The sequence below is a fragment of the Barbus barbus genome, assembly GCF_936440315.1.
Source record: "Barbus barbus genome assembly, chromosome: 22".
NCBI classification, from domain to species: domain Eukaryota; kingdom Metazoa; phylum Chordata; class Actinopteri; order Cypriniformes; family Cyprinidae; genus Barbus; species Barbus barbus.
Window position 1 is genome coordinate 29,563,149 of NC_136750.1, and position 24,614 is coordinate 29,587,762.

At 35.8% G+C, this 24,614-nt stretch overlaps 2 protein-coding genes across 4 annotated transcripts in view; one reads left to right on the top strand and one right to left on the bottom strand.

Annotated features, from left to right (window-relative positions):
• Positions 1–24,614, top strand: part of LOC306888572 (ras-related protein Rab-27A-like) — a 27,014-nt gene continuing 2,400 nt past the window's right edge. The window contains exons 1-6 of one of the 3 annotated variants that reach the window (XM_079446990.1): positions 1–170; positions 14,453–14,625; positions 16,164–16,249; positions 16,641–16,744; positions 17,704–17,827; positions 20,281–20,882. In XM_079446990.1, coding sequence (XP_079303116.1) covers positions 50–170; positions 14,453–14,625; positions 16,164–16,249; positions 16,641–16,744; positions 17,704–17,827; positions 20,281–20,482 — 810 coding nt within the window. In that variant the 5' untranslated portion in view covers positions 1–49 and the 3' untranslated portion in view covers positions 20,483–20,882. Of the gene's footprint in view, positions 171–6,999; positions 7,140–14,452; positions 14,626–16,163; positions 16,250–16,640; positions 16,745–17,703; positions 17,828–20,280; positions 21,060–24,614 lie in introns of those variants that run through there. The other 2 variants (XM_079446992.1, XM_079446991.1) reach the window with 2 other exon arrangements.
• Positions 1,899–3,385, bottom strand: LOC306888574 (GPI mannosyltransferase 3-like). The gene is made up of 3 exons (XM_079446994.1): positions 3,183–3,385; positions 2,238–2,367; positions 1,899–2,156 (listed from the first exon to the last, which is right to left on the bottom strand). Exons 1-3 carry the CDS (start codon positions 3,286–3,288, stop codon positions 2,015–2,017), a joined length of 378 nt encoding a protein of 125 aa, XP_079303120.1. The 5' UTR covers positions 3,289–3,385; the 3' UTR covers positions 1,899–2,014.

A 24,614-nucleotide genomic window follows, 5' to 3' on the forward strand; every position in this document is an offset into this window, starting at 1 on the left:
GAAAGCATCTCTGTGTGATGAGCTTCAGCTTGTTCTGTTCCACACAGAAATGATAGAAGAGCAGAGGAAGCCAGACGATCAGAGCTGTGGGACGAACAACGACGGCCAACGACACCAGAGACAAATACTTCCAGCTGAAGAGGAGAAAGCAGAAAAAGAGTCTGTAACAGGTCCGTGCACTCACTGGTGTGTAGTTATGACACTAAATAATGCTGAAAATATGTACGTTTTAACAATTTACTCCTGGAGCCATATTACAATTCCAAGTCCTGGCCTAATGGTTAGAGTCGGGCTCGTAACCCAAAGGTTGCGGGTTCGAGTCTCGGGTCCGGCAGGGATTGGAGGTGGGGGGGGTGAATGTACAGCGCTCTCTCCACCCTCAATACCACGACTGAGGTGCCCTTGAGCACCGGGTGTGTGTGTGCACTTTGGATGGGTTAAATGCAGAGCACAAATTCCGAGTATGGGTCACCATATTTGGCCGTATGACACTTTCACTTTCAACATCTCTGGAACCCAACCATATAGGGCCTTAACAATGAAGATGCCAAAAGGAAAGTTTGTTAAGACCCAATATCTAAAAAAGGGCATTAAATATCTTAAATACATCTTGAGTTACAGGCATGCAAACTTTGGAGAAAAAAACTTGAAAAGTGCTGTTTCCCATTTTTGAATGGTCACCACTGGCACATAATGCAACAAAGATTGCTAAAGTCAACAGATGTTACTAACAGACCTACTGATCTCTCTGTAAAAATAACATGCTATCTTTTTGAAGTCATTTTTAACCCCCTGTAATTTGGCTCTGAATCTCAGGTGAAAATTGTCAATTTGACCCCCCTCTACAAAGTAGTGGATTATTCAGTAAATATTCATCCATGAGATTTAATATTTTGGCTTTCATCACTATACATGTTTATCTTTCTTCAGAAAAAATATTAGCAAAATCTAAAATCTGAGCCGGAGACCTCTGGTTGAGTTGACATGGAATGACCCACCTGTTGTGCGTTCTGGAGTCAGGTAAAGGGAAAAAGCAAAGTGCCAGGGTGGTCAGAACCGTTTCCATAGTGTTGGTCAGAGTCCGGCTGCAGCAGAACCAGGTGAACCATGAACACAGCTGACAGAAATACTGACAGAAAACACAGCAGAACTGAGTCAAACCAGAACAAAAGCATTCAAAGTAATGTTTGTGTATCTGCATAATACCATAAAAGGAACGGTTCATCCAAAAATTAAAATCTGCTGAAAATGTGCTCATCCTCAAGCCATCCAAGATCAGGATGAGTGTGTTTCTTCATCAGGTTTGGAGAAATGTGTCTCTGCATCAGTGTCTCAGCAATGGATGCTCTGCAGTGAATGGGTGCCGTCAGAATGAGAGTCCAAACAGCTGATAAAAACATCACAATAATCCACACCACTCCAGTCAAAAGATGAAATAAATCAATCATCAAGTCTTCATTAACTTAAGACCTTCGGCTAAAATATGAGTCTATAATATTGTGTTCCGGTCTGAATCGGGAGAGAAATCTGCACAGATCAAGTGCCGTTTACAGTCAAAAACAGCTCTAAACAAATATGTGGCTGGATTTTGATGTGAAAGACAACTGGAGATGGACTTTTTTTTTTTTAAATGGAGGAAGTGTTATTATGGATTTTAGTTAAAAACGTCTTGTTTTTATCAGCTGTTTGGACTCTCATTCTGACGGCACCCATTCACTGCAGAGCATCCATTGCTGAGACACTGATGCAATGCTACATTTCTCCAAATCTGATGAAGAAACAAACTCATCTACGTCTTGGATAGTGCATTTTTCAGCCGACTTTCATTTGTTGGTGAACTATTCCTTTAAGATTGTCGTCTTACTGTCCATTTGGCCACATCTGGAGTTTCCCACTGCAGGATGAGTTTGTACAGCTTCACGTCGGCATACGCAGCCAGCAGCGCCTGGAAAACACGCGGCACAAACACCTGCAGGAACCGGTATTCATGTTAGAGAACAATCAGACCTGCTGTCTATATAATACACTGAAGTCTTACCAATAAATAAACGGTGTCATAATTGATCAGATGCAGGAGTTTGTACATCAGAGCGAACAGAAGAGGATAAGAATATCCCCGGATGCCTTCCTTCCATTCCCACGTCTCATAGCCATAAGTGAGAAATGTGTTAAGGATCTAATTTGTACATTTTTCCAGAGTATTATATTCAAACTAAACAATGCATAAACGAGGATATCTGAAGACCATTCGATGGGGAATCTCCAGTGACTGCCAGTACTCATCCGGGACGAAGCTGGTCTGGACCAGGATGCAGTTGAGCAGGCGGAAAACGACCGAGAAAACTGTGATGCTGATGCCAAACAATTCTGCAGAAATCACACCGTTAGCACACATTTATAATCTTTGCATGTAGTGATTAATGTGTTTTAATGGCTGATGGTAAAATCATCAGAGCAAGGTGGCTGTTTCACTTTTCGTTTTGGTTCAAGTGTTCATTTTTGTTTTGGTTAAATTCACCAAATTCTCATTAATCGCATATTAAATTCATTGCAACATGCACTATCATCATTGCTAACTACTTTTTAAATACAATTCAATGCAATAAATATATGATAAGTACACGGTAATGAGAATTTAGGGGGGAAATTGAAGTAATTCATGAAAATGTCAATGCAAAATAATAATATTATAAATTAATTATAATATTCATTACAGTCTTTTGATTAAAAGCAAGCTATTAAATTCAGTTAAAAATATTAATAAATTGAAATAATTTTTAGCAGACTGAAATATGATTTTTAAATCCACTTAATTGTCATAATAATAATGTCACAATGCAAAAAACTAAACTAAATAGCCCATAATAATAATAAAAGCATGTATCTTCATACTTACAATTTTATTTATTGTCTCGTGTGTATTGATTTTGGGTTAAACATGATGTTTGTGAGCAGCACTGTCTATTTAATTTCTATTGCATGATTAATATAATGTAATAATGCAAAGAAAGAGCTAAACAAACGTGCTTAACGCAAATAAATCTGAATATTCATGTAAATTACTAGTAATGCTAATTCTACTTTTTGTTAGTGTTATTTAAAGATGACTAAATACTACTTTTGTCCTCATTAAAGCACATTCAGCTGTAAAATAAGAGTAATGATGTCAGGAAGAGTCTCACTGAGTGTTTTGATGTCAGTGCTGTACAGAAAGGAGCTCCTCTTCCTCAGTGTCACTGATTCACTCGAGGACTTCTTCTGCTTGAAGCGCTCTCGAATCTTCTCCATGTCTCCACATGAGACTCAGATGGGGTTTAAAATTCAGTATTTTAACCCCGACTGTGTGTGTTCATTTTGAGGCGCATTTACTGTGAATTGAATGTGGAAACGAGGCTTACTTCCGGGTTTGGGCGCTGACGTCACGCGCGACCTCATGAATATGTAATAAGGTCATTAAAAACACGTTTAACGCTAAACAAATTAATGTTTATAATAATTTTAAGTTTTGTGGAAATGGGCTCCGACACATCTTATTAAAAAATATATGTTGAAAAAAATTAAAATGCGTCGCATTTGGCCTGCGCGAGTTGCCGTAGTGGCTCTTTCGTCCTTGTCTGCTTGTGTTCTGCACGCTTCTCACACTACTCTCAGTTATAATAATAAACGACTGAAAACCTCAGGCTGAACCTCATTTAAGTCAATATCGTCGTCGGGTCCATAATGCACGCTGATATGCTGGAATAGTAGGCTATCTGTGCAGTGTACTTGATTTATGCATACTTGAAATTCTGTAAAGAGCAGTATGCAACACAATAGCTGATGTACAAATGCAATGACTCCAGAACAGCATGGTAGTATCTCATAAGCTTTGCTTGTTATTCTCATCTACTTTGTAAATGGTGTTAATTAGCACTGCAAATAAACAAAAAGATTCTACACCATTCTATTCATTTACTTAAAAAAATATATAAAATAAAAATGATAAAAAATTAACATCCAAATCTAAAAAAATTAATAAAACAAAATTATTAATTTAAGTTTGCACCCTCCTTTTTTAAAATAAATAGTGTAAAAATAATCAAATAGTGAGAAAAATACAATGCTAGCAATTATTTGACATTGAATTGAGCTTGTATCATTTCAGAATCTGCAAGATGTTTATCATTTACAAACAAATACAATTTTTAACAAAAAGCTAAATGATAATTGTTAAATAACATTAAATAAAGAATAAATAATTTTGTTAAAATTATATATATATATATATATTAGTGCAAAATAAGTTTTTGTTCACATAGTATATGTGTGTGTACTGTGTGTATTTATGTATATATAAATACACACTCACAGTATATATTTTGAATATATCTATATATATATAATCATATAATTTATACTATATATATAAATATATTTAACATATAAATGTAACATATTTTTCTTAAAGACATACATGCATGGGCGTGTATTTATATATACGTACATAATAAATACACACACACACAAAACTTATTTTGGATGCGATGAGTTGCGATTAATCGTTTGACAGCACTAATATATATAATATTTAATTAAAATAATATTTACAAACAATATATATTTCATTATACAAATAATTAACATATAATTATACAACTAAAATGTATAAAGACCTTGTCTTTATGATGCTGAGATCCTGATTGGGACTCATTATCTCTTACATAAAATGCAAACATTCACAGTATATTAAGAACCAAAGAGACTGAACCTTTTCAACAGTAATTGTTTCTAACAATGTAAATTTTCATGTACCTTTGACATTTTACACCAGCAGATGTCACCACACACACACACACACACACACACACATGTTGGTTTTTGTGGTTTATGGGGACTCTCCATAGGCGTAATGGTTTTTATACTGAACAAACTGTGTGTGCTATTGCCCTACACCAGCGTTTCTCAAACTGTGGGGCGCGCCCCACTGGTGGGGAATAGAGATGTGACAAGTGGGGCGCGCCAAACGGGAGGAAATTTTCCTTTTTATGCCTTATATGGTAACGTGAGATCAAATCTTCCGGAATCTGGAGCAAGACCACGCACTAGACTAGAGAGTGACTGCGCGGTGTGTGTGTGTTCAACACGTCATTTCAGTTTCATTTTTGTATTCATGGTTACAAATGAAATGTTTAACCTTTTGAGCGGTATCCGGTTTGGTCCCATATATGGTATTTTTATTTCTGTGCTCCTGAGAGTACGGTCCCAGATATGGGATTTAGAATGTTCAGTGACGTGACATAACTGCCAGTTTCAAATTGTGCTTTCGCGCGCTGGTTGGTGCTGAACCAGAGAGGGACGCGCTCAGCGCTGTCATATATCACAACTATGCATTGTTTTCAACCTAATAATGTTTATTTTAGGTTTCAGACATTTAAATACACATACGCACTAGTAAAACAATACATTTGGAGTTTGTAAAATACACACTGATGTCTGTGGAAGCAGCAATAACAATCTATTCAAATATAATTTGACGACGTGTGTTATTCACATCAGACAAACATAGTGGAAGTAACTATAAAGTTTACTCTATTCTTCTCGGAGTTCACCGGTCACTTTCTTGCATGTACTTCGGGAGAAACTGATGACAGACAGGACTCTCTGAACTGAGTCGCAAAGAAACATGGTGGCGCCCATCTCACGTTATAGATCAAGATTATTTATAAAGGTTTTTAAACGACCGAACACACTCACTTACACATTTTTGAGAATCGGAATATCAGATAGTTGATGACATGGTAAGCAACTTTGTGAATATTTTGAAATAAAAAAGGAAATTAAGGCGATCTGATCATACAGTGTTATTGTGGCTGCGGTGTGTCACGTGACAAATATGACGCGTCGCCATGGAAACATTAAGCGGGAATGTTATAAAATAACAGTCACCTTGAAAAAAACAATTGCAGCCACTAATGCAGGGATAACCTGCCGAATGGATTTCTCTTCTTTTCTTTTTACAGATTGCAAAGTGGCACTTTTATATCTTTTCTATTTTTGAAATTAGTAAAAATGTTGACAGCTGCACTTTTATTTTCTCTATTTTTTTAATTTCATGCAAGTTATGATGACACAGCTGCACTTTTATTTTCTTTATTTTTGAACTTTCTGTTATTTTATGTATATAGTTTGTATTTTAGATACAACTTGTTACTCCGATACTACTTGTTAGTTCAATAAATTGGAACATGTTAAGCTTGTTGCGCATTTCATTAGCATTGTGTTGGGGCGATGGGGGCAGGTGGGGCTTTAAAATTCCCCCTTGTCTAAAGTGGGGAATGACCAAAAAAGTTTGAGAACCACTGCCCTACACCAACCCTACACCTAAACTTAGCCCTCACAGGAGACTTTGTGCATTTTTAGATTTTCAAAAAAACACCAATTAGTATGTTTTTTAAGCCTTTTGAATTACGGGGACATAGGCAGTGTCCTCATAAACCACCTTCATATTGTAATACCTCTGTCATACCCATGTCATTATACACATTTGTGTCCTCATAAACCACATAACACACACACACACACACACACGCACGCACACACGCACACACACACGCACACACACACAGTTTTGAAAGGGGTATAGAGCCCATTGCACAATTTGCACATATTTTAAACATTATTTTAGATGCAGAAACCAAAGCTTGCCACTAGTTAAATTAATTTAAAGCTTTTTCGTGCATTCTGAACTGAAGAGAGAACTCATTCTACTATGGCGAAGGCTTAGCTCATGAATATTAAGCACGCAACTTGACGTTTGCCGGATATTCCTTTCCGATTGGCTAAATAGCCTGATAACTTGCATGGTGGAGCCGAGGCTGTGCTTATAATGCTATTAATTACGCTACTTGCGCGGTGGTCTCTCCAGGAAGGTCTCTAAGCAGCGTCAGCGCTACCTAATTAATATTAATGAGCTAAGCCAGGGCCGCGTAGGATAGGCTCTGCGGCCGCACCGGAAGTGTTGCGTCACTGTATGTGGGTGTGGGAGCAACTTTAGGAAACAAAGTGTCCATCGCTTCACACTTAAACTTCTCCTCAGTCGGCTTGATATTTTCGAAAAAGAAAACCCACAGAGATCAGCAGACTTTCACATCACTGACTTGGTAAGTGCGAAAGCTTTTCACGACGTAAAACTCTTCAAAAGGTGATGTTAACTTTATTTAAGACTTGCATTTTGGCGTAGTGTATGCACGTATAAATATTCAATGTGTAACACTGACCTCATATACATCTTACATATGTTGCTGTAGTTAGTGATAATGTGTGTTTAGTGATAAACAGCTGTTGTGTATCTGAACACACACGTGGCTCAATCCTAGATCAGATCTAGCATCTCAATATAACTGTGACCTGAATCTGATCTAAAAGGAAACAGGGAAAGAAAGTAATGCGTTACAATATTGCGTTGCTCCCTAAAAAAAGTAACGCATTACGTTACTTTTTATGGAAAAAGTCAAATCTGGCCAGGTTTTGCTTGTTTGTTTTTAATATAAAAAAGTTGTATGTAAAAGCCCTTTCACACCAAAAGTGAAATGAATACACCTCAGGCTGAAGGAAATATACAGTCACAGCTCAAACTAACTGCATGAAGAATAAGAGCAGGAGAGGAAAGTTCAACACTATTCAGCAATAACTCAAATCAAACACACATGTCATTTTTGCTTATTAGTATGGCTGAATCGGATCATCAAAGGTTAGCAGCAAAGATATTGGTAATGATAATTAAAAAGTAATGCATTACTTTACTAGTTACTTTAAAAAAGTAATCTGATTACGTAACTCGCGTTGCCTGTAATGCGTTACTCCCAACACTGGGAAGAAGTTCCCTGTTAATTTACCAGCTTTACACTGCTTCACTCCCAGATCAGGTTACCTCAGGAATGTCTGCTTTGGGATCTTTTCCCTTCTGAATGATCAAATTTCCATTCTTACTTGCTTAATTGGAGAAATACTATAAGTAGCGTGTAAGACGTATATGTTTGTGACTCAGAATTGATCTATTCTTTGAATCGATTTACCATCATCACAATGGTATTCTGAATTTGACACCCTTTGTAAAAGTTTGACTGAAGTTTGAGGCTTGTTGTCATTTTCTCAGCTCACGTCACTCCAAACCTGTTATTTCTTTCTTCCTTTTTACCTGCAAAATATCCATGCAATTAATTTTATCAAGTGTCTTTAACATCAAACTTCAATGTTTGGTCACTTTGGCCCGTAATATTGAATGTCGCTTACATGAAACTTGAGACATGTCTTAATGCACCATATTTTAATGTCTGCAAATTTGAGTGCTTTTTAAAGCATTTTGTTTATATTGAGTTGAATATCAGTCAGTTGCACATGCAAACCTGCCATATAACTTAAGAAGACTTGGAATATACTGCACAAGTGTGTATTTTATGAGCTTTACAGCCCCGTTCACTTTCATTGCATGCAAAGCAAAATAACATTCTGCAAATTTGATTTGTGTTGCATGGAAAAACATTTGGAATTTGGAACATGAGAGTGAGAAATGTTTAAATAATTCCTTTAATCTGTCCTGAGAAGAATTTTCCAGAAGTCTCAGATGATTTAAATGGGCTTAGCGGTCTTTCCTGCCTGTTCTAGAGAAAGCAAATGAAATTAACATAGACTCAAGTCAAGTGTGTGTGTGTGTGTGTGTGTGTGTGTTTTACGTAGGGTCTTGGGAATCAAGGGTCACATGACAGGATGCCAAGAGCACATGAGCACCAGCTGATGGTTATTAGATGAGCCTGATGTTAAATCTTATGGTCCGCATCCTTCAGAAAGCCCAAAAAGAGCCTTTATATAAGCTGTCAGTGGGACTGGAGTGTGAATGACAAAAATCACTCTGACGCTTTGATGTGAGTCGTTGTTTAGTTAATGAAGAATGTTTTGGCCCATTGGACAATGATTTAATTTTGCATATCTCCAGTGGTCAGGATGAAATCTTAATAGTGCAATTTGCATCACTATTGCTATGTTTTAGACATGCCATTTATGTGAAAGCTTGTTTCCATCATGGGATAAAAAATAAATAAAGATGATAATTGTGACTCTTTATCTCACAATTCTGAGTTTATACCTTCAGACTTATGAAAATAAAAAAGTACAGAATCAGAACTGCAAGATATAATCTCACAAAGTCATTAAGATTTTTTTCATTAAAATTAAAGCATTAAATTATTATTATTATTATTATTAAGAAAGAAATGGAAGATTATTTGCATCATGGAATGAAAAATTACTTTCTGAATTGATATGAACTCAGAATCGTGAGATATGAACACAGTTCAGAACAAAAGTTACAAAGTCCCAATTATCTTTTTTATTCTTTTTATTCTGTGTATAAGAAACAAGCTTAAATTTTGTTCTCGCAGTTCAGTCTTTTCTGGCCGCAAATATGAGTTTGCGAGTTGACGTCTGACAATTTGGACTTTTATTTCAGTTAAATATTTGCAATTCTGTTAAGAACAGTCAGACATGTGAGATCAAAAGTTACAATTGTCTTTTTTATTTTAATTTTTGTGACTGAAAAAGAACAATTGTGAGATCAGCTGTGTTTTTGTTTGTTTTTATTCAGTTTCAGCTCCAAAATCCAGCTTTTCCCAACTCATTATTATGACTATATGGTGTCATTCATGTACTTGTAAATATGATCTTTCTGACATGACTTCAACGCAGTAGTATCTACAGACCACAGAATCTTTTCTGGTTAGACAGAAAGAAAGCTAGCTCAAGTTTTTGCATCATTTATGCATCACTGAAAGGTTATAGCTAAAATGTGAATATCCAAGAGGCCAAAGAAATCCTCTTGTTACGTTTCTCACATCAGGTCAAAGGTTATGAGGTTTTTTAGGTCTGCACGGCAGTTTGGTCTTTCACACATACAGCTTGAGAAGAGGGAAGTGGACGAAGAAAACAAATCCGCTTGACTGTCGGGTGTGAAATGCAGAAGCGCTCTTGAATCCGCTTGCGCTGGCGTGCTGCCCCTGGTTGGTGCTCTGCTGGGAATGCTTGATAAAAGCCTGCGTCTTCATCAGGGCTGTTTTGGTTGGACAGGAAGCTGAACTCAAAGCTCAGGCATTTCGGTGAGCTCTTGCACAAGGCCGGTGATTATTGAAGCTGGATGTGTAGATGTGTCAGCCAGTCTTCAGAAGTTCACGTAGTGTCAAATGACCATCAGATGTTACAGCCGAACACTCACCACTTGTGTCTAACACTGGGATTGTGTTCATGCTTATTTAGCGCATAAAGACGAGGTTGTTTTTGCAAATCGGTGCACTTTCCAGAAATTGAAAACTCTCTTTCTGAGCATCTAATTTCTCGTAATTTTCCTGTAGCTGTAATAAACTTCATTATTTATGGAAAAACACAAACGGAAAAGTCACATTTAGGAGTTGCATGTCTTGAAATGATCCTTTTACAATAAGAGTCTTTAGGTTGAGCAGATTTCAAAGCACTGCACAACTAAGAAGATCAGCTGTTGCAACCATGGAAAACAGCTTCCAGTACTGATTGGCCAATATTTGTCCCTTTTGAGGTTATATGAGGCATTGGTTTTAATATACCTGGATAGATCTTCTCATTTTTCTCAGTTGCTCGGCTGGTGCATTAATTTTGCAATAGCAGTGTCTCTTTGTTGGACGTGGTAATTTGAGACTACCAGCAAATGACTGTTTATGGATAATACACATTTTTTGTGAAATAAGTACATACTGTGTTAAATAAATTATTTAAATTCACTACATGTAATTGCATATTATTTGCTACCATTGAATTATTTATTTGATCAATAATACAGTAAAAAAAAATTGTAATGTGTTCAAATGTAATTTATTTCTGTGATCAAAGCTGAATTTTCAGCATCATTACAGTCTTCAGTATCACATGATCCTTCAGAAAGCATTCTAATATACTGATTTACTGCTCAAGAAACATGTCTTTAGTATTATCAATGTTGAAAATTAGTTGTGCTACTTCATATTTTTGTGGAAACTGTGATACATTTTATTTTTCAAGATTCAAAGATGAATAGAAAGTTCAAAAGAGCAGCATTTAAAAAAAAAAAAAGAAAAGAAATCGTCTGTAACATTATAAATGTCTTTACTGTCACTTCTGATCAATTTAATGCATCATTCTTTCCGACCCCACATGTTTCACCAGTATCTGCATCAGCAATGGAAAATCATATTTTGGATGACCACTAGACATTCTCATATACATGCTGTTAGTTTGTTAAATGCTTTTCTAACTAGATTGTGATCCTTTAGTTACATTTCATGACAACTAGAAGTTTTGCAGTGTGTAAGATAGCAGTAGTGTGCAAATCTTCTAGATAAACAGTTTCACTGAACGTTTCCTCCAAGACAACCCATAATGAAGTGACTGATTTCATCTGTGATAAACACTGAAATGCATTCTGGGTAATCTTGTCGCTGAGACCAAAGCACTGTCAGTGGTAAGATTTACTGTAATGCTTGTAACTCTGTTGACTCTAGTTCAGCTGCGAAGCTAGTAAAACTGTTCTTAAAATAGCTATTAAGGCCTGGGGTGATGCATGCACTCACAATTTCACTATATATACATATATTGGTTTTAGGACAACTTTGATGAAAGGTTTTGATCTACTACACTATATATATATATATATAACTCTGTTTTTAACAATTCTCAAAAATCATGCATTCCAGTTAATCTCAATCAAACTGCAGTTGGGTTATTTTCACTAGATTAAAAAAATAACTAAAAAACACAATAAAAACATAACAATAAAAAATGTTTTTTGAAAATAAAAAGAAACACAGTTATCTGTTACATATGGTGTGTGTTTATATATATATATATATATATATATATATGACATAAAAATTGGACTGTCCTATGGTGTGACGTAGAAAAAAAAAACTTGAAACACAAATAATATGAGAACAATTTATCTTCATTCTTAGAGTTACAAATAGAATGAGAGGTTTATCTTTAATGTTATTTATTTTTATTTTTTTCCGTCACACCATAGGACACATTGATATGTCAACTACCCATATACATAATAAATATACACAGTACACATACATATATTATGTAAACAAAAACTTTTATTTTGGATGCGATTAATCGTTTGACGGCAGTAATATACACACGAATATGAGATTCCTTTTTTTAATTAATTTTTTTAGATGAACTCAAAGTCTCCAGATCGATCCGGGTGCTTGGGTCGACCCCAGACGTTAAGCTGCTTATGGTCAGGATGGTGTTTAGCACTGCCGTGTGGCCGTTTGTTCGAGTTTTTATGCTTTTTCTGCAGTCATATGATCAGCTTTAATACGGTCTGAGAACCCAGCCATAGACAGACGCTTTCCTCTCCCTGATTCTGAGAACGTGTCAAGACTAGATGTGTATGAAGACATGATGAAATCATAGTGCAGGTTTAGAAAAGCGCTCGTACTATAGCCAACATTTTAGTTAAACTTGCACATAACTTCATCTCAGTAAGGAAGAGCCTTCATTGAGGAACTTTCATTGATCTTGCTGTCAAAACTTGCTATAATTTTCAGGGTTTAAAACTTCCTTTTGAAAAAAACAAAAGAAACATGGTGCCGACTTAAAGTGAAGTGACATTCAGCCAAATATGGTGACCCATACTCGGAATTCGTGCTCTGCATTTAACCCATCCAACGTGCACACACACAGCAGTGAACACACACACACACACACACAGCAGTGAACACACACATACACACACACACACACCGTGAACACACACCCGGAGCAGTGGGCAGCATTTATGCTGCGGCGCCCGGGGAGCAGTTGAGAGTTCGGTGCCTTGCTCAAGGGCACCTCAGTCGTGGTATTGAGGGTGGAGAGAGCGCTGGACATTCACTCCCCTCCACCTACAATCCCTGCCGGCCCGAGACTCGAACCCACAACCTTTGGATTACAAGGCCGACTCTCTAACCATTAGGCCACAACTTCCCCTTAACTTCCCCGACTTCCCCTTAACAAGCTCTTGTCACAGAATGTCTTAAAATAATACTTCAGCACCAAGCATTACAGTACTGACAGATAAAAATAGAGCATGACAACATTTGAAAGCCTACAATGACTGATAATGATTGTCTCTAGTTAAATATTATAGGTTATGAAATCCTTAATTTTTAGCTGATGAATGTCTCTGTATTGTAGTCTTAAGCTACAGTGAAAAGAAACTTGAGTTGACAAATGTGAGTGGGAATAAAAGCCATTGTGTCAATGCATTCAAGTATGAAAGCTGCTTTTTCAAAGTCTGTTTCCTCATTTAGGCTCCAGGATTTATGGACTCCCATGATCAATAACAAAAAAAGAGGTTTCAGAAGCATATTTACTCTTCTGGAATAGATATGCAACACTTCAGCTGTAGTCTCAAATTCTTCTTTTTGTTTCCTGTTACTGAATCAGCACTGTTGCATCAATGCAAAAGCCTGTCTGTCTTCATTTTAACCGAAATGCTTTTAAAAAATGATGGATTGTATAGACTAATGGGTTCATTTTGGGTAGTTCTTTAAAGTCAGCATGAAGCTTGTTAATGATCCTGCCATGCTATGGAAGTTAATTTGTGAAAAGTTTCATGTCGACTTGTATTTCTTGAGTTACTGTTAGTGTTTTGTTTGTATGAGTTCACAAATGTTTGTGTCAGGGTTATTATCATTAACTTAAACTATAAAAATATTCACTATTACTTGAAACAAAATAAACTTTAGCTGAAATAAAATATAATATCAAAAACTGAAACTTTTATTTTATTTCAGCAAGTTACCAAGACAGGATTTCTCATTTTTGTTTAGTTTGTTAAAGGACTAAAATAAACTAAAACTTAATAAAAAAAAAAAAGCACGTAAATTTGTTTCCGTCACAGGATTTTGAAAGAAAGAAAAAGAAATGACAAATAAATAAAAGCTATTTGAAGCATTTATTCCAACAATTCTGAGAATTTTCTTGCAATTCTGTTTTTTCCTCTCAATTCCAAGTTTATCACAATTAGTTTTTTATGCCATGGAGTAAAAAAATTTAATAAAAAGGTAATTGGAACTTTTTATCTCCGTTAGTATCTCACAATTCAGACTTTTTATAAACTTTATTTTTGTTAGAACTGTGAGATAAAAAGTTGGAATTACTTTTTTAGTTTTTATATTCCACGGCCAAAAACAACAACAGAATTGTGTGAGATAAACTCTAAATTCAGAGAGGGAGAGAGAAAAAAAATGGGAATAGCGAGAAATTACAAGAAAAAAGAGAATTGCATGAAATAAGTCACCCCTCACCCCAATGGTGCAAACAAGCTTCTATAGAAATCAGAAATGATAAAAATCAAATCAAAACACTATAATAGTATATCATTGACACTAAGATAACAGTGCTTTGTGTTTGTTCATCACAGGTCCTCGTTCAGCTCTCAGTATGTCCGATGGGGACTATGATTACCTCATCAAGTTCCTGGCGCTGGGGGACTCTGGGGTGGGAAAGACCAGCTTCCTATATCAGTACACAGACGGCAAATTCAACTCCAAATTCATCACCACAGTGGGAATAGACTTCCGAGAAAAACGAGTGGTGAGTGTTTTTAATACTGGCACTAAAATGACAAGTTGATTGATATTTTCCATTCAGCAGAAATCCATGCATTGGTTTTTATATGTTGACATTTGAAACCGTTTATTAATGAGTGTCCAACTGTGTTGGAGTATTTATAGTGCTGTGCTAGGGTGCTGTTCTCACAGTCTCCTTGGTTCAGATGTTTCCTGCTTGATTTGTAATGGAGGTTTATTGTTGTGGAGTCCCGCTCGGGGTTTACCGGACTGTAAAATCCCATGCTCCTGTTTAGCTTAGTTTGTAACTGCACATGGAAACTTGCCCAGAGGTCAAGAGCAGTCATTCATGTGTAGATCGCAGCCTCGGATGCAGGGAGATATACACGCATTCGTCTGAACACAGTCATGAATACTGGATGCAGGAAAAACACATGCAGAAAGCAAACAGACACGCACAGGGTAATTATGCTTTTCCTGAATGCTATTGGATGCCTAAGGCTGTTTAATTTGTTGGGAACACACTTCAGCAAGAGACCGTCGACATAATGCACATAATACACACCTTACAATACCTCTGATAGAACGATAGATAGATATTCAGATATCTATTCAAACAGATGGATACAGACAGATGGATAGAGAAATACAGATACATAAACAGACAGATATTCAGACCGATAGATAGTCAAATAGTTTTGATAGTGTATAATATGCATCGTGCTAATAAAATGTTTGCATATTTTCAGGTCAATACATATTAAATATCTGCACTGTTTCTTATTAATTAATTATTAAATAATAAACATGATTTATCGATCAGTATTATTTCCTTAATACTTAAGTATATTAAAAATCAAGTACTTTTGTATTCTCAAATTGTAATATTTGTAAAATTCATCAAATTTGATGTGTGCTTATACTGTTACTGGAGTAATATTTTATCAGGGTATCTGTACTTTCACTCAGTTTCTTGATATGTGTACTTTGTACTACTTGTCTGAGTACTGTATACTAATAACAGTTCCCATGGTAACTAAAACTGACTGAACATTTGCTTTGACGAAACTGCATTGGCAGGTAGAGTTACGGAAGTGTGTGTGCGTGTGTGTGTGTGTGCGTGTGTGTGTGTGTGCGTGCGTGTGTGTGTGTGTGTGTATTTTAGGGAAAAGATGAATGCAGGATCATATGGCCTTACAGGGCAGGGATCCCTCCTTAAGAACAAACACTTGAGCACTTAAGACATCAAACAAACGCTGATGCTTTAGAGTCACACAATCGAGTCGCAGCGCTAATGAGACGTTTCCCGCTCTCAGTCATCAAGTGTGCGTTACGCAGCTGTGTTTGACTGTGTGAAAAGTAAATTCAGGTTTCCTGGAACTGCATACCAAACCACCTTAGCAACCGCATAGCAACACCCTGGCAACCACCACAACAATGTAACATTGTGGCGGCACGTTTTGCATGGGCAAACCTCACGCTGCCTGCAGAGAATGGCAGGATATTCATTACAATCTTATGCAGTGGATAGAGTCTCAGAAATGTCTGCTTCTGTCCTGTAAGGTGTACAAATCCAGCGGTCCTGATGGGACGGTCGGGAGAGGACAGAGGATTCACATCCAGCTGTGGGACACGGCCGGTCAGGAGAGGTCAGACGCAGACCAGCACTGCTTTATAATAGCGCTGTCAAACAATTAATCACAATTAATCCTATCCAGAATAAAAGTTTTTGTTTACATAATAAACGCATGTTTAAATACACACACATGCATGTATAGATTTAAGAAAAATTTTATGTTTATATATTAAAAATATTTATATAAATTATATGAATGTAAATATATACATGTAATTATTTTCAAAATATATACTGTATGGGTATTTATACATGCACAGTAAATATACACAGTAATCACACATTTGTAAACAAACTTTTATTTTTGATGCAATTAATCATTTGACAGCACTGCTTTATAACATGCTGATACGAGTCTGAGAGGTTTCGTGTGAAGGTTTTTCTGTTTTCTCCTCTGAATGCAGGTTTCGGAGTTTGACTACAGCGTTCTTCAGGGATGCCATGGGCTTCCTGTTGCTCTTTGACCTCACTAACGAGCAGAGCTTCCTTAACGTGCGGAACTGGATGAGTAAGTCCAAGTGTGCACACTGCTTATCTACTTTTGTTTTAATACAATTACTATTCATTATTAGAGTTTCTCTGTTTCCACATTTAATGAGCAACTACTTTCTTATTCTTCAGAAATTGTGTTTGTTTGTTCTTGGCACAAATTTTACTCCCACAAATTATTTTTGTATTCATTTTATTTTTAACTATCAGTTTAGAGTGATTGCCCGTGTTATAATAATAATAATATTTTAGATTATTTGTATTACATTTTATTTTTAACTAGCAGGTTACCTATCATCTACTACTACTAGAACTAAAGCAAAATGAAAATATTTTTTAATATGTTTTTTTTTTTTTTATTAATTTAATCTTTACCTAGTAGCTTAGAGTATTTGTCCAACTACTATTAATAATAATCTTTACTTATTTTTAATTTAATATTATTTGTAATTAATTTTTATTTTTAACTAGCAGCTTAGTGGTTGCATAATCTACTACTACTGCTACAAAAAACGTAAAAAAACATGTTTCTATTAATTACATTTTTACCTAATAGCTTGGAGTGATTGCCCAAATACTACTACAACGACTACTAATAATACATGAAATATTTAATATTATTTTTATTCATTTCATGTGTAACTAGCAGTTTAGAGTGGTTGTCTATCTAAAAAATAAATAATAATAATTATAAATGACTTTTTTTCCATTTCCAAAATTCCATTTTCTTTTTTTTTTTTTCAATTAATAAACACTATATATTTATTTATTTATTTATTTATTTATTTATTTATATATTTTTTTTTTACCAAGCAGTTTGGAGTGGTTGCCCATCTAAAAAATATTAACAACAACAAAAAAAATGTATTATTAATAGATAGACCACTCTGAGCTGCTTGTTGTTGTTGTTACATTATCATGAATATTTTTTTTTAAATAATAATATTTAATGGTGAATTGCTGTGATGTCTTGTGCAGGTCAGCTGCAGACGCATGCGTACTGCGAGAATCCAGACGTCGTCTTGTGTGGAAACAAATCAGACCTGGAGGACCAGTATGCAGTGAAAACGGAGAGTGCGCGAGAACTGGCTGAGAAATACGGGTGAGAAACCAGACTCATCCTGTGTCTGTATCTGTGTCTGAATGTGACCTCGTCTGCCTCGAAAATCAACACACTTCAGGACAGAAATACCTCACTATCCATTCGAGGCGCTCCGTTGTTTGAGCAGCTTATTACAAGTTTGTTGTGATGTCATCACATGATTTAGCTAATTAGATTATGCTGATATTAAAACAGGTAAGGAGGGAAAAGAGGTGAGAACATTGCGCGGATCGAGGGCATGCTCCACACGGAATTTCTTTTAAAGACATTTGCTTTACATGCTCATTTGTAGTTACTTGTTGCAACATTTTACAAAAATCAAGATTGAATACATTGGGTCAAAATTAGGGATGCACTGGTTGACCGGCCATAAATCGGAACCGTTTGCTCAATGTCAGTACCATCTATATTTCTATTGAATGTACTTACTGTGCAGTTACTGCCTTTAATTTCAGATGGTAAGGTACAGCTATTGTTTTCAATATCCAAAAACCAGTCTGGCCTGTTAAATACCAAATAAACATCTTTATGTATACTTTCATTCATTCTTGTTTGTTGCTTAAAGAAAAAAAAATCGGCCAGTTTGCTTGTAAAATATCGGTATCAGAATCAGCCATGAAAAATCGTGATCGGTGCATCACTAGTCAAAACTAGTTAGTTGTAAAAGATGAAGTACTATGCAGGCTATTTAAGACAATATTGGCTGATTAGACGGCAACGCTGACCTAAAATGCCAAATATTTGCCCTCGCTCTCTTCACCATTCACACATCTCAGACCTCAAATACATCAAATATCACCCTTTTAGACATCGATTTTGAAGTAAAGAGTAAAGAAAATACTATACAGAACTTATTGAAAACACCAGTTCTTTATTTACCCTTGCAAGACCCCCCCCCCCCCCCCAATAAAAACACTTTCTCATTGGATCTCATTTGCATCTGTGTGAAATATATCGGTGTATTTACACGAAACACTGGTTTGTGAAAGAGTTGTAGTGTAATGTCTCATGTGAGGTGATTGGCTGGTGTGTTGGAGTCGTTTCTGGATGTGTTTGTGTTGAGGGCCGTGTCGGTAGCGTGTTTGCTTAAGATGAGGGCAGCTCTCATTAAATGTGACACGTTCAGATGGCGGTATACCGGAAGGCTAATATTGACTGTGTTTGGTTCTAGTTCTCATCAGCGTTCAGTGAGTTTGCTGTGACTCATCTGTTGAGTGTCATTCATATTCTATTGACACATACTCGCATCTAAACTCATCCAGGTGTATCTCTGTACAAACACTGATAATAAATTGATGATTAGCAGTATATTAGAATGATTTCTGAAGGATCATGTGACACTGAAGACTGGAGGAATGATGCTGAAAATACAGCGCTGCGTCACAGAAATAAATTGCATTTTAACTGATATTCACATAGAAAACACTTATTTTACATTGTAATAATATTTCTATTTTTACTGTATTTTTATCAAATAAATCCTGGATTGGTGAGCATATGAGACTTATTTCAAAACATTATAATTTTTTTTAATTTTAAACGTTTTCTAAACTTTCAATGTGGTAGTGGAGGTATAACTTTTTTTTTTATTGTTTTATTTTTAACTTTAATCTATCTATTTAATATATCTAATAATAATAATTGTTGTTATACATAATTCAAGACTATTTTTCTTTTTTAAATATTCAATTAAGAATTTATTAGAATTTAATTTATTTGTTTTTAACTGCCAGTTTAGATTGGATATCTATCTAATAATAGTAGTAGCAGTAATAATACATCTTACAGCTAGCTATGGTCTTGAGCTTGTGTTTTTCAGTTGTCATGCTGAGTGTTCATGTGATCATGACTTTTTTCCTGTCTGTGTGATATATAAGGAAAGAACATAAAATCTTGTGCATTTAAGTTTGTTTATGAGGCTGATTCATTTCCCAATCCTAGTGAGCTGCCTATGTAGGCAGAATATTAAGGGCTCATTAACACGCTCTCAATGCAAAGGCTGTTCTGAAAATTAGGCAGCAAAACAATGCTGTGTTTTATCACATGCATCCTTCACAGACAAGACAATCCCATTAATGCATTTCAAAAAAATCCTCTAAGATCGTGATAATGCCTAATAATATACTTTACTTTCCCCCGGTTTCACAGACCAGGCTTAAGATTAGTCCCAGCCTAAATTGTAAGTCTGAGCTGTTTCAACTGAAAGAAACTTGCACTAATTGATCTTAAAATATAAGAATGCCTTTGTTTTGTCTCAGGATGGACACCAGTAATGTTTTTTTCTAAGGCACGTTTATAAAAATTACTTAAGTGTCCTAAATGAACTATGGCCTAATCCTGGCTTAGTCTAAACCCTGTCTGTGAAACCTTTGAGTACTAAATGAAATATATCAATAAAAGTGTTGGAGTAGTGGTTTATGCTCTAATTAATTTTATTTTTCATCTTTTCACAGTGTCCCGTACTTTGAGACGAGTGCTGCGAACGGCGAGAACGTGAGTCATGCCGTGGAGGTTCTGCTGGATCTGATCATGAAGCGCATGGAGAGATGTGTGGACAAATCCTGGATCCCCGACGGGACGGTTCGTACCAACGGCCACAGCACCAGCAGCCTGGCCGAGCCACGTGACGCCGAGCAGAGCAAGTGCGGCTGCTAATGCCGTAAGAATCCTTCCAGCCGAGGCTCTCTGATCCTCTTCATTAGCACTAGTACACATCACGGTTGAGTTGAGCGGATGTTGAGGATCAGAGACCCTGCGCTGCGTTAAAGCTGGGGACGCCACAGCCTCACTTGGTTTTTTCTCAGAATGGATGGACTAAAGCCTCCTAGATTCAAGTTTTCACGTTTTGAGAGCACTTTACACCAAATCCTGCGTTCAGAAGCCTTAATGCATCAGATTCGATGTGTTTTAAGGGCTCGACTCCTCTCACTGTGTGTTTCACTGTTAGTGCACATCTGCTGTTAAAACTAGACGTGCATCAGTGCATTTCTCTGATCCTGACACAGTTTTGTGTTGATTTTCTAAATGAAAACCCCACATTCAATCACTGAAAATCTGAAAAAAAAGCATGTTAAAAAAATATATATTTTTTAAATATCTGTTTAATATATATATTTATATAATGCACAACCTGTATCACTTTTTCAAAAATTAAGAAAATCATCATATGGACTTGAAATGGTGTGATTTTTATATATATATATTCCGTTTTCAAATTGTTTAAATCTCATTTTAAAAAAATTCACCCTTATGACTGGTTTTGAGATAGAGAGATATATATATATATATATATATATATATATATATATATATATTACACACACACACACACACTGGACCACAAAACCAGTCATAAGGGTGAATTTTTTGAAATTGAGATTTATACATCATCTGAAAGCTGAATAAATAATATTTCCATTGATGTATGGTTTGTTAGGATCGGACAATATTTGTCTGAGATACAACTATTTGAAAATCTGGAATCTGAGGGTGCAAAAAAAAAAAAAAAAATCTAAATATTGAGAAAATCTCCTTTAAAGTTGTTCAAATGAAGTTCTTAGCAATGCATATTACTAATCAGAAATATATTTGATATATTTACAGTAGGAAATTTTCTAAATATCTTCATAGAACCTTTACCTAATGTCCTAATGATTTTTGGCATAAAAGAAAAATCTATAATTTTGACCAATACGATGTATTTTTGGCTATTGCCAGCGACTTAAGACTGCTTTTGTGCTCCAGGGTCACATATATATATTTAAACACATCATTCCCCACCCTCTGTCACTTAAAAAAACCCAAAAAAACAATATATATATATATATATATATATATATGAATATTAAGAAAAGCATCATATGGACTTGAAATGGCATGAAGGTTCGTAATGATGAGAGAATTGTAATTCTTTTGGTGAGCTGTTCCTGTAATAATTTGTGCTGTTGTCCCTCTCTAGTGGACTGATGGTGAAAAGCACTCACTTCTATGCCACTTTTGAACACTTTTAAATGTGTTACTATGTTATCTGTAGTCATGTAGATGTCAGAGACCAATTAAATAAGTATTTAGCTGTTATATTCATGTGTAGGTTAGTGGTTGATTTGTATTGTACATTTGTGTAGACATTCACCAGCTGGTGTTGGTTGTGGTTTTTCTGTATTTCTGGTCACTGGTTCATGTAGATTTCCTGCCATTTCATTTAATCACGGGATTTGGAATGAGGCTTAGATGAAATATCCACATCTATACTGTAAATTGTGGTCATATTTCTCAAAAATGGTTGCAAAATGCCAGTAGATGCGTTCATTTCCTCTTCTTTACAGTCCCTTAATTTCATAAAAATGAAAAGCAAACAAATTCTGAGTGAATGTTTGTAATCTGTGGACATTTCGGTTTGGTTTACAGAATCATTTCCAAAGCGCTTTATTCTACTGTAGTGCCTGTAACACTGTATCATTGCCAAACACTGTCTTTTGTGCCAAATACTCTATTTGAAAAAAAATAAATGTTATTATTTATTATGATGTTGTCATATGCACTTTTTAAGCTGTGTTCAAATACTGCTAATCTGCAGGCATGTCTGATGAAATGTGAAATTGCAGCACAGACTCACAAATTGCCCCGTCTGTGTGGTGCATGATTGCATAACGCATCAGTTTCCTCACAAAGAGCTTCTGTTCTCAGTTTAGCAATGCGCTTGCAATCTTTATCCGTCTGTAGAAAGACAACCATCACCTCCTTCTGAGAAAAAACATGGCTACTTCCTCTGTTTATTTGATTAATAATGTATTTATATAGTTCTTTAAAGAACTGAAACATGTAAATAAATGCGTTAAATAAAGTAAATTAAAAACTGACAATCATTACTGACGATTTGTAGTATAATTTAATAATTATCTTGCGTTGTCACGTGGTTCCTGTTACTTATCTCAACGCTGGTCAGAATCATAGACGCTGAATACGGCACATACAAACTATTTTACAGATTATTTGAGCTGATTTCGGTCCTTTGCAATGAATAAACTGAAAATATTATACATTTTAGATTAAAATGAGGTTCTTAAGGGGATTTATCTGTATGAGCTGCAACCCCTGGCGGAAACAGAAAAACCTACAGGCGTCCTTGTCAGTGGAAAAAAGGTTACTCCAATTAAGATATTTCTGCATGTTTATTTCAAGTTTTTTTTTATGAGATGCATTTTCAAGACTTTTCTTATCAGTGAAGTTCAGTTCCAGAAAGACACCCTCACTTGCCTTTTAGACAAGAAGCATTTTACACTGCTTGCATAAATTCTGGTCTTTTTGTTTTCACACTCAAGCCCTTATATTAAAACAATCTTACACTTTAAATGGATCAGACAGTGTAATAATATTTTAGCTCTATGACTTCCATTCACATTGTTTATACAGGTACATCTCAAAATATTAGAATATCATGAAAAAGTTCAACTTATTTCAAAAAGTGAAACTTTCATATATTTCAGATTCATTACATGTAAAGTAAAACATTTCAAAAGTTTCTTTGTTTTAATTTTGATGATTAGAGCTTACAGCTCATGAAAGTTAAAAATCAGTATCTCAAAATATTATTTACATTTGAGTTTCAATTAATGACCATCTCTACAGAATAAATTCAGGGTGTCTCTTGTTCTTTGAAACCACAATAATGGAGAACACTGCTGACTTGGCAATGATCCAGAAGATGAACATTGACGCCCTCCACAAAGAGGGTAAGTCACAGAGGGTCATGTGACTGTTGCTCAGTGGTCCAAAGTCCTCTTTTCAGATGAAAGTAAATTTTGCATTTCATTTGGAAATCAAGGTCCCAGAGTCTGGAGGAAGAGTGTAGAGGCACAGAATCCATGTTGCTTGAAGTCCAGTGTGAAGTTTCCACAGTCAGTGATGATTTGGGCTGCCATGTCATCTGCTGGTGTTGGTCCACTGTGTTTTCTGAAGTCCACAGTCAACGCAGCCATCTACCAGGAAATTTTAGAGCACTTCATGCTTCCTTCTGCTGACAAGCTTTATGGAGATGCTGATTTCATTTTCCAGCAGGACTTGGCACCTGCCCACACTGCCAAAGGTACCAAAAGCTGGTTCAATGACCATGGTGTTACTGTGCTTGATTGGCCAGCAAACTCGCCTGACCTGAATCTATAGGGTATTGTCAAGAGGAAGATGAGAGACACCAGACCCAACAACGCAGATGACCTGAAGACCGCTATCAAAGCAACCTGGGCTTCCATTACACCTGAGCAGTGCCACAGACTGATTGCCTCCATGCCACGCCGCACTGATGCAGTAATTCATGCAAAACGAGGCCCAAATATTGAGTGCATAGAAATGAACATACTTTCCAGAAGCCTGACATTTCTGTTTAAAATATCCTTTTTATTATTGATCTTATGTAATATTCACATTTCCTGAGACACTGAATTTTAGGTTTTCATTATCTATAAGCCATAATCATCAAAATTTCAAGAAATAAAGGCTTGAAATATTTCACTCTGTGTAATGAATCTATATAATATATGGGTTTCACTTTCTGAAATGAGTGACAAAAAATATTGACCTTTTTCACGATATTCTAATTTGAGATGTACCTGTATATGTTTTGGAGAATAGTAGAGACAGTATAAGGACTACATTTATGGTACTGTTTTGTCCTTTATGAAGCTTGACAGATTTGGTCGGTGTGGTTATTTACTCATGTGTTCATTAGTAAATAATTTTTTAAATATCTGTATCATGATGTCTGCATGCAATAATAAATAATAAAGAGACT

Bases quoted from the DNA above. Each gene is read 5' to 3' on its own strand.
- LOC306888574 (XM_079446994.1), bottom strand. From the start codon at position 3,288: ATGGAGAAGATTCGAGAGCGCTTCAAGCAGAAGAAGTCCTCGAGTGAA. The intron at 2,368-3,182 runs GTGAGACTCTTC...TGATTTCTGCAG, and splicing joins CACTGACATCAAAACACTCA to AATTGTTTGGCATCAGCATC. The intron at 2,157-2,237 runs ATATCCTCGTTT...CACATTTCTCAC, and splicing joins CCCCATCGAATGGTCTTCAG to TTATGGCTATGAGACGTGGG.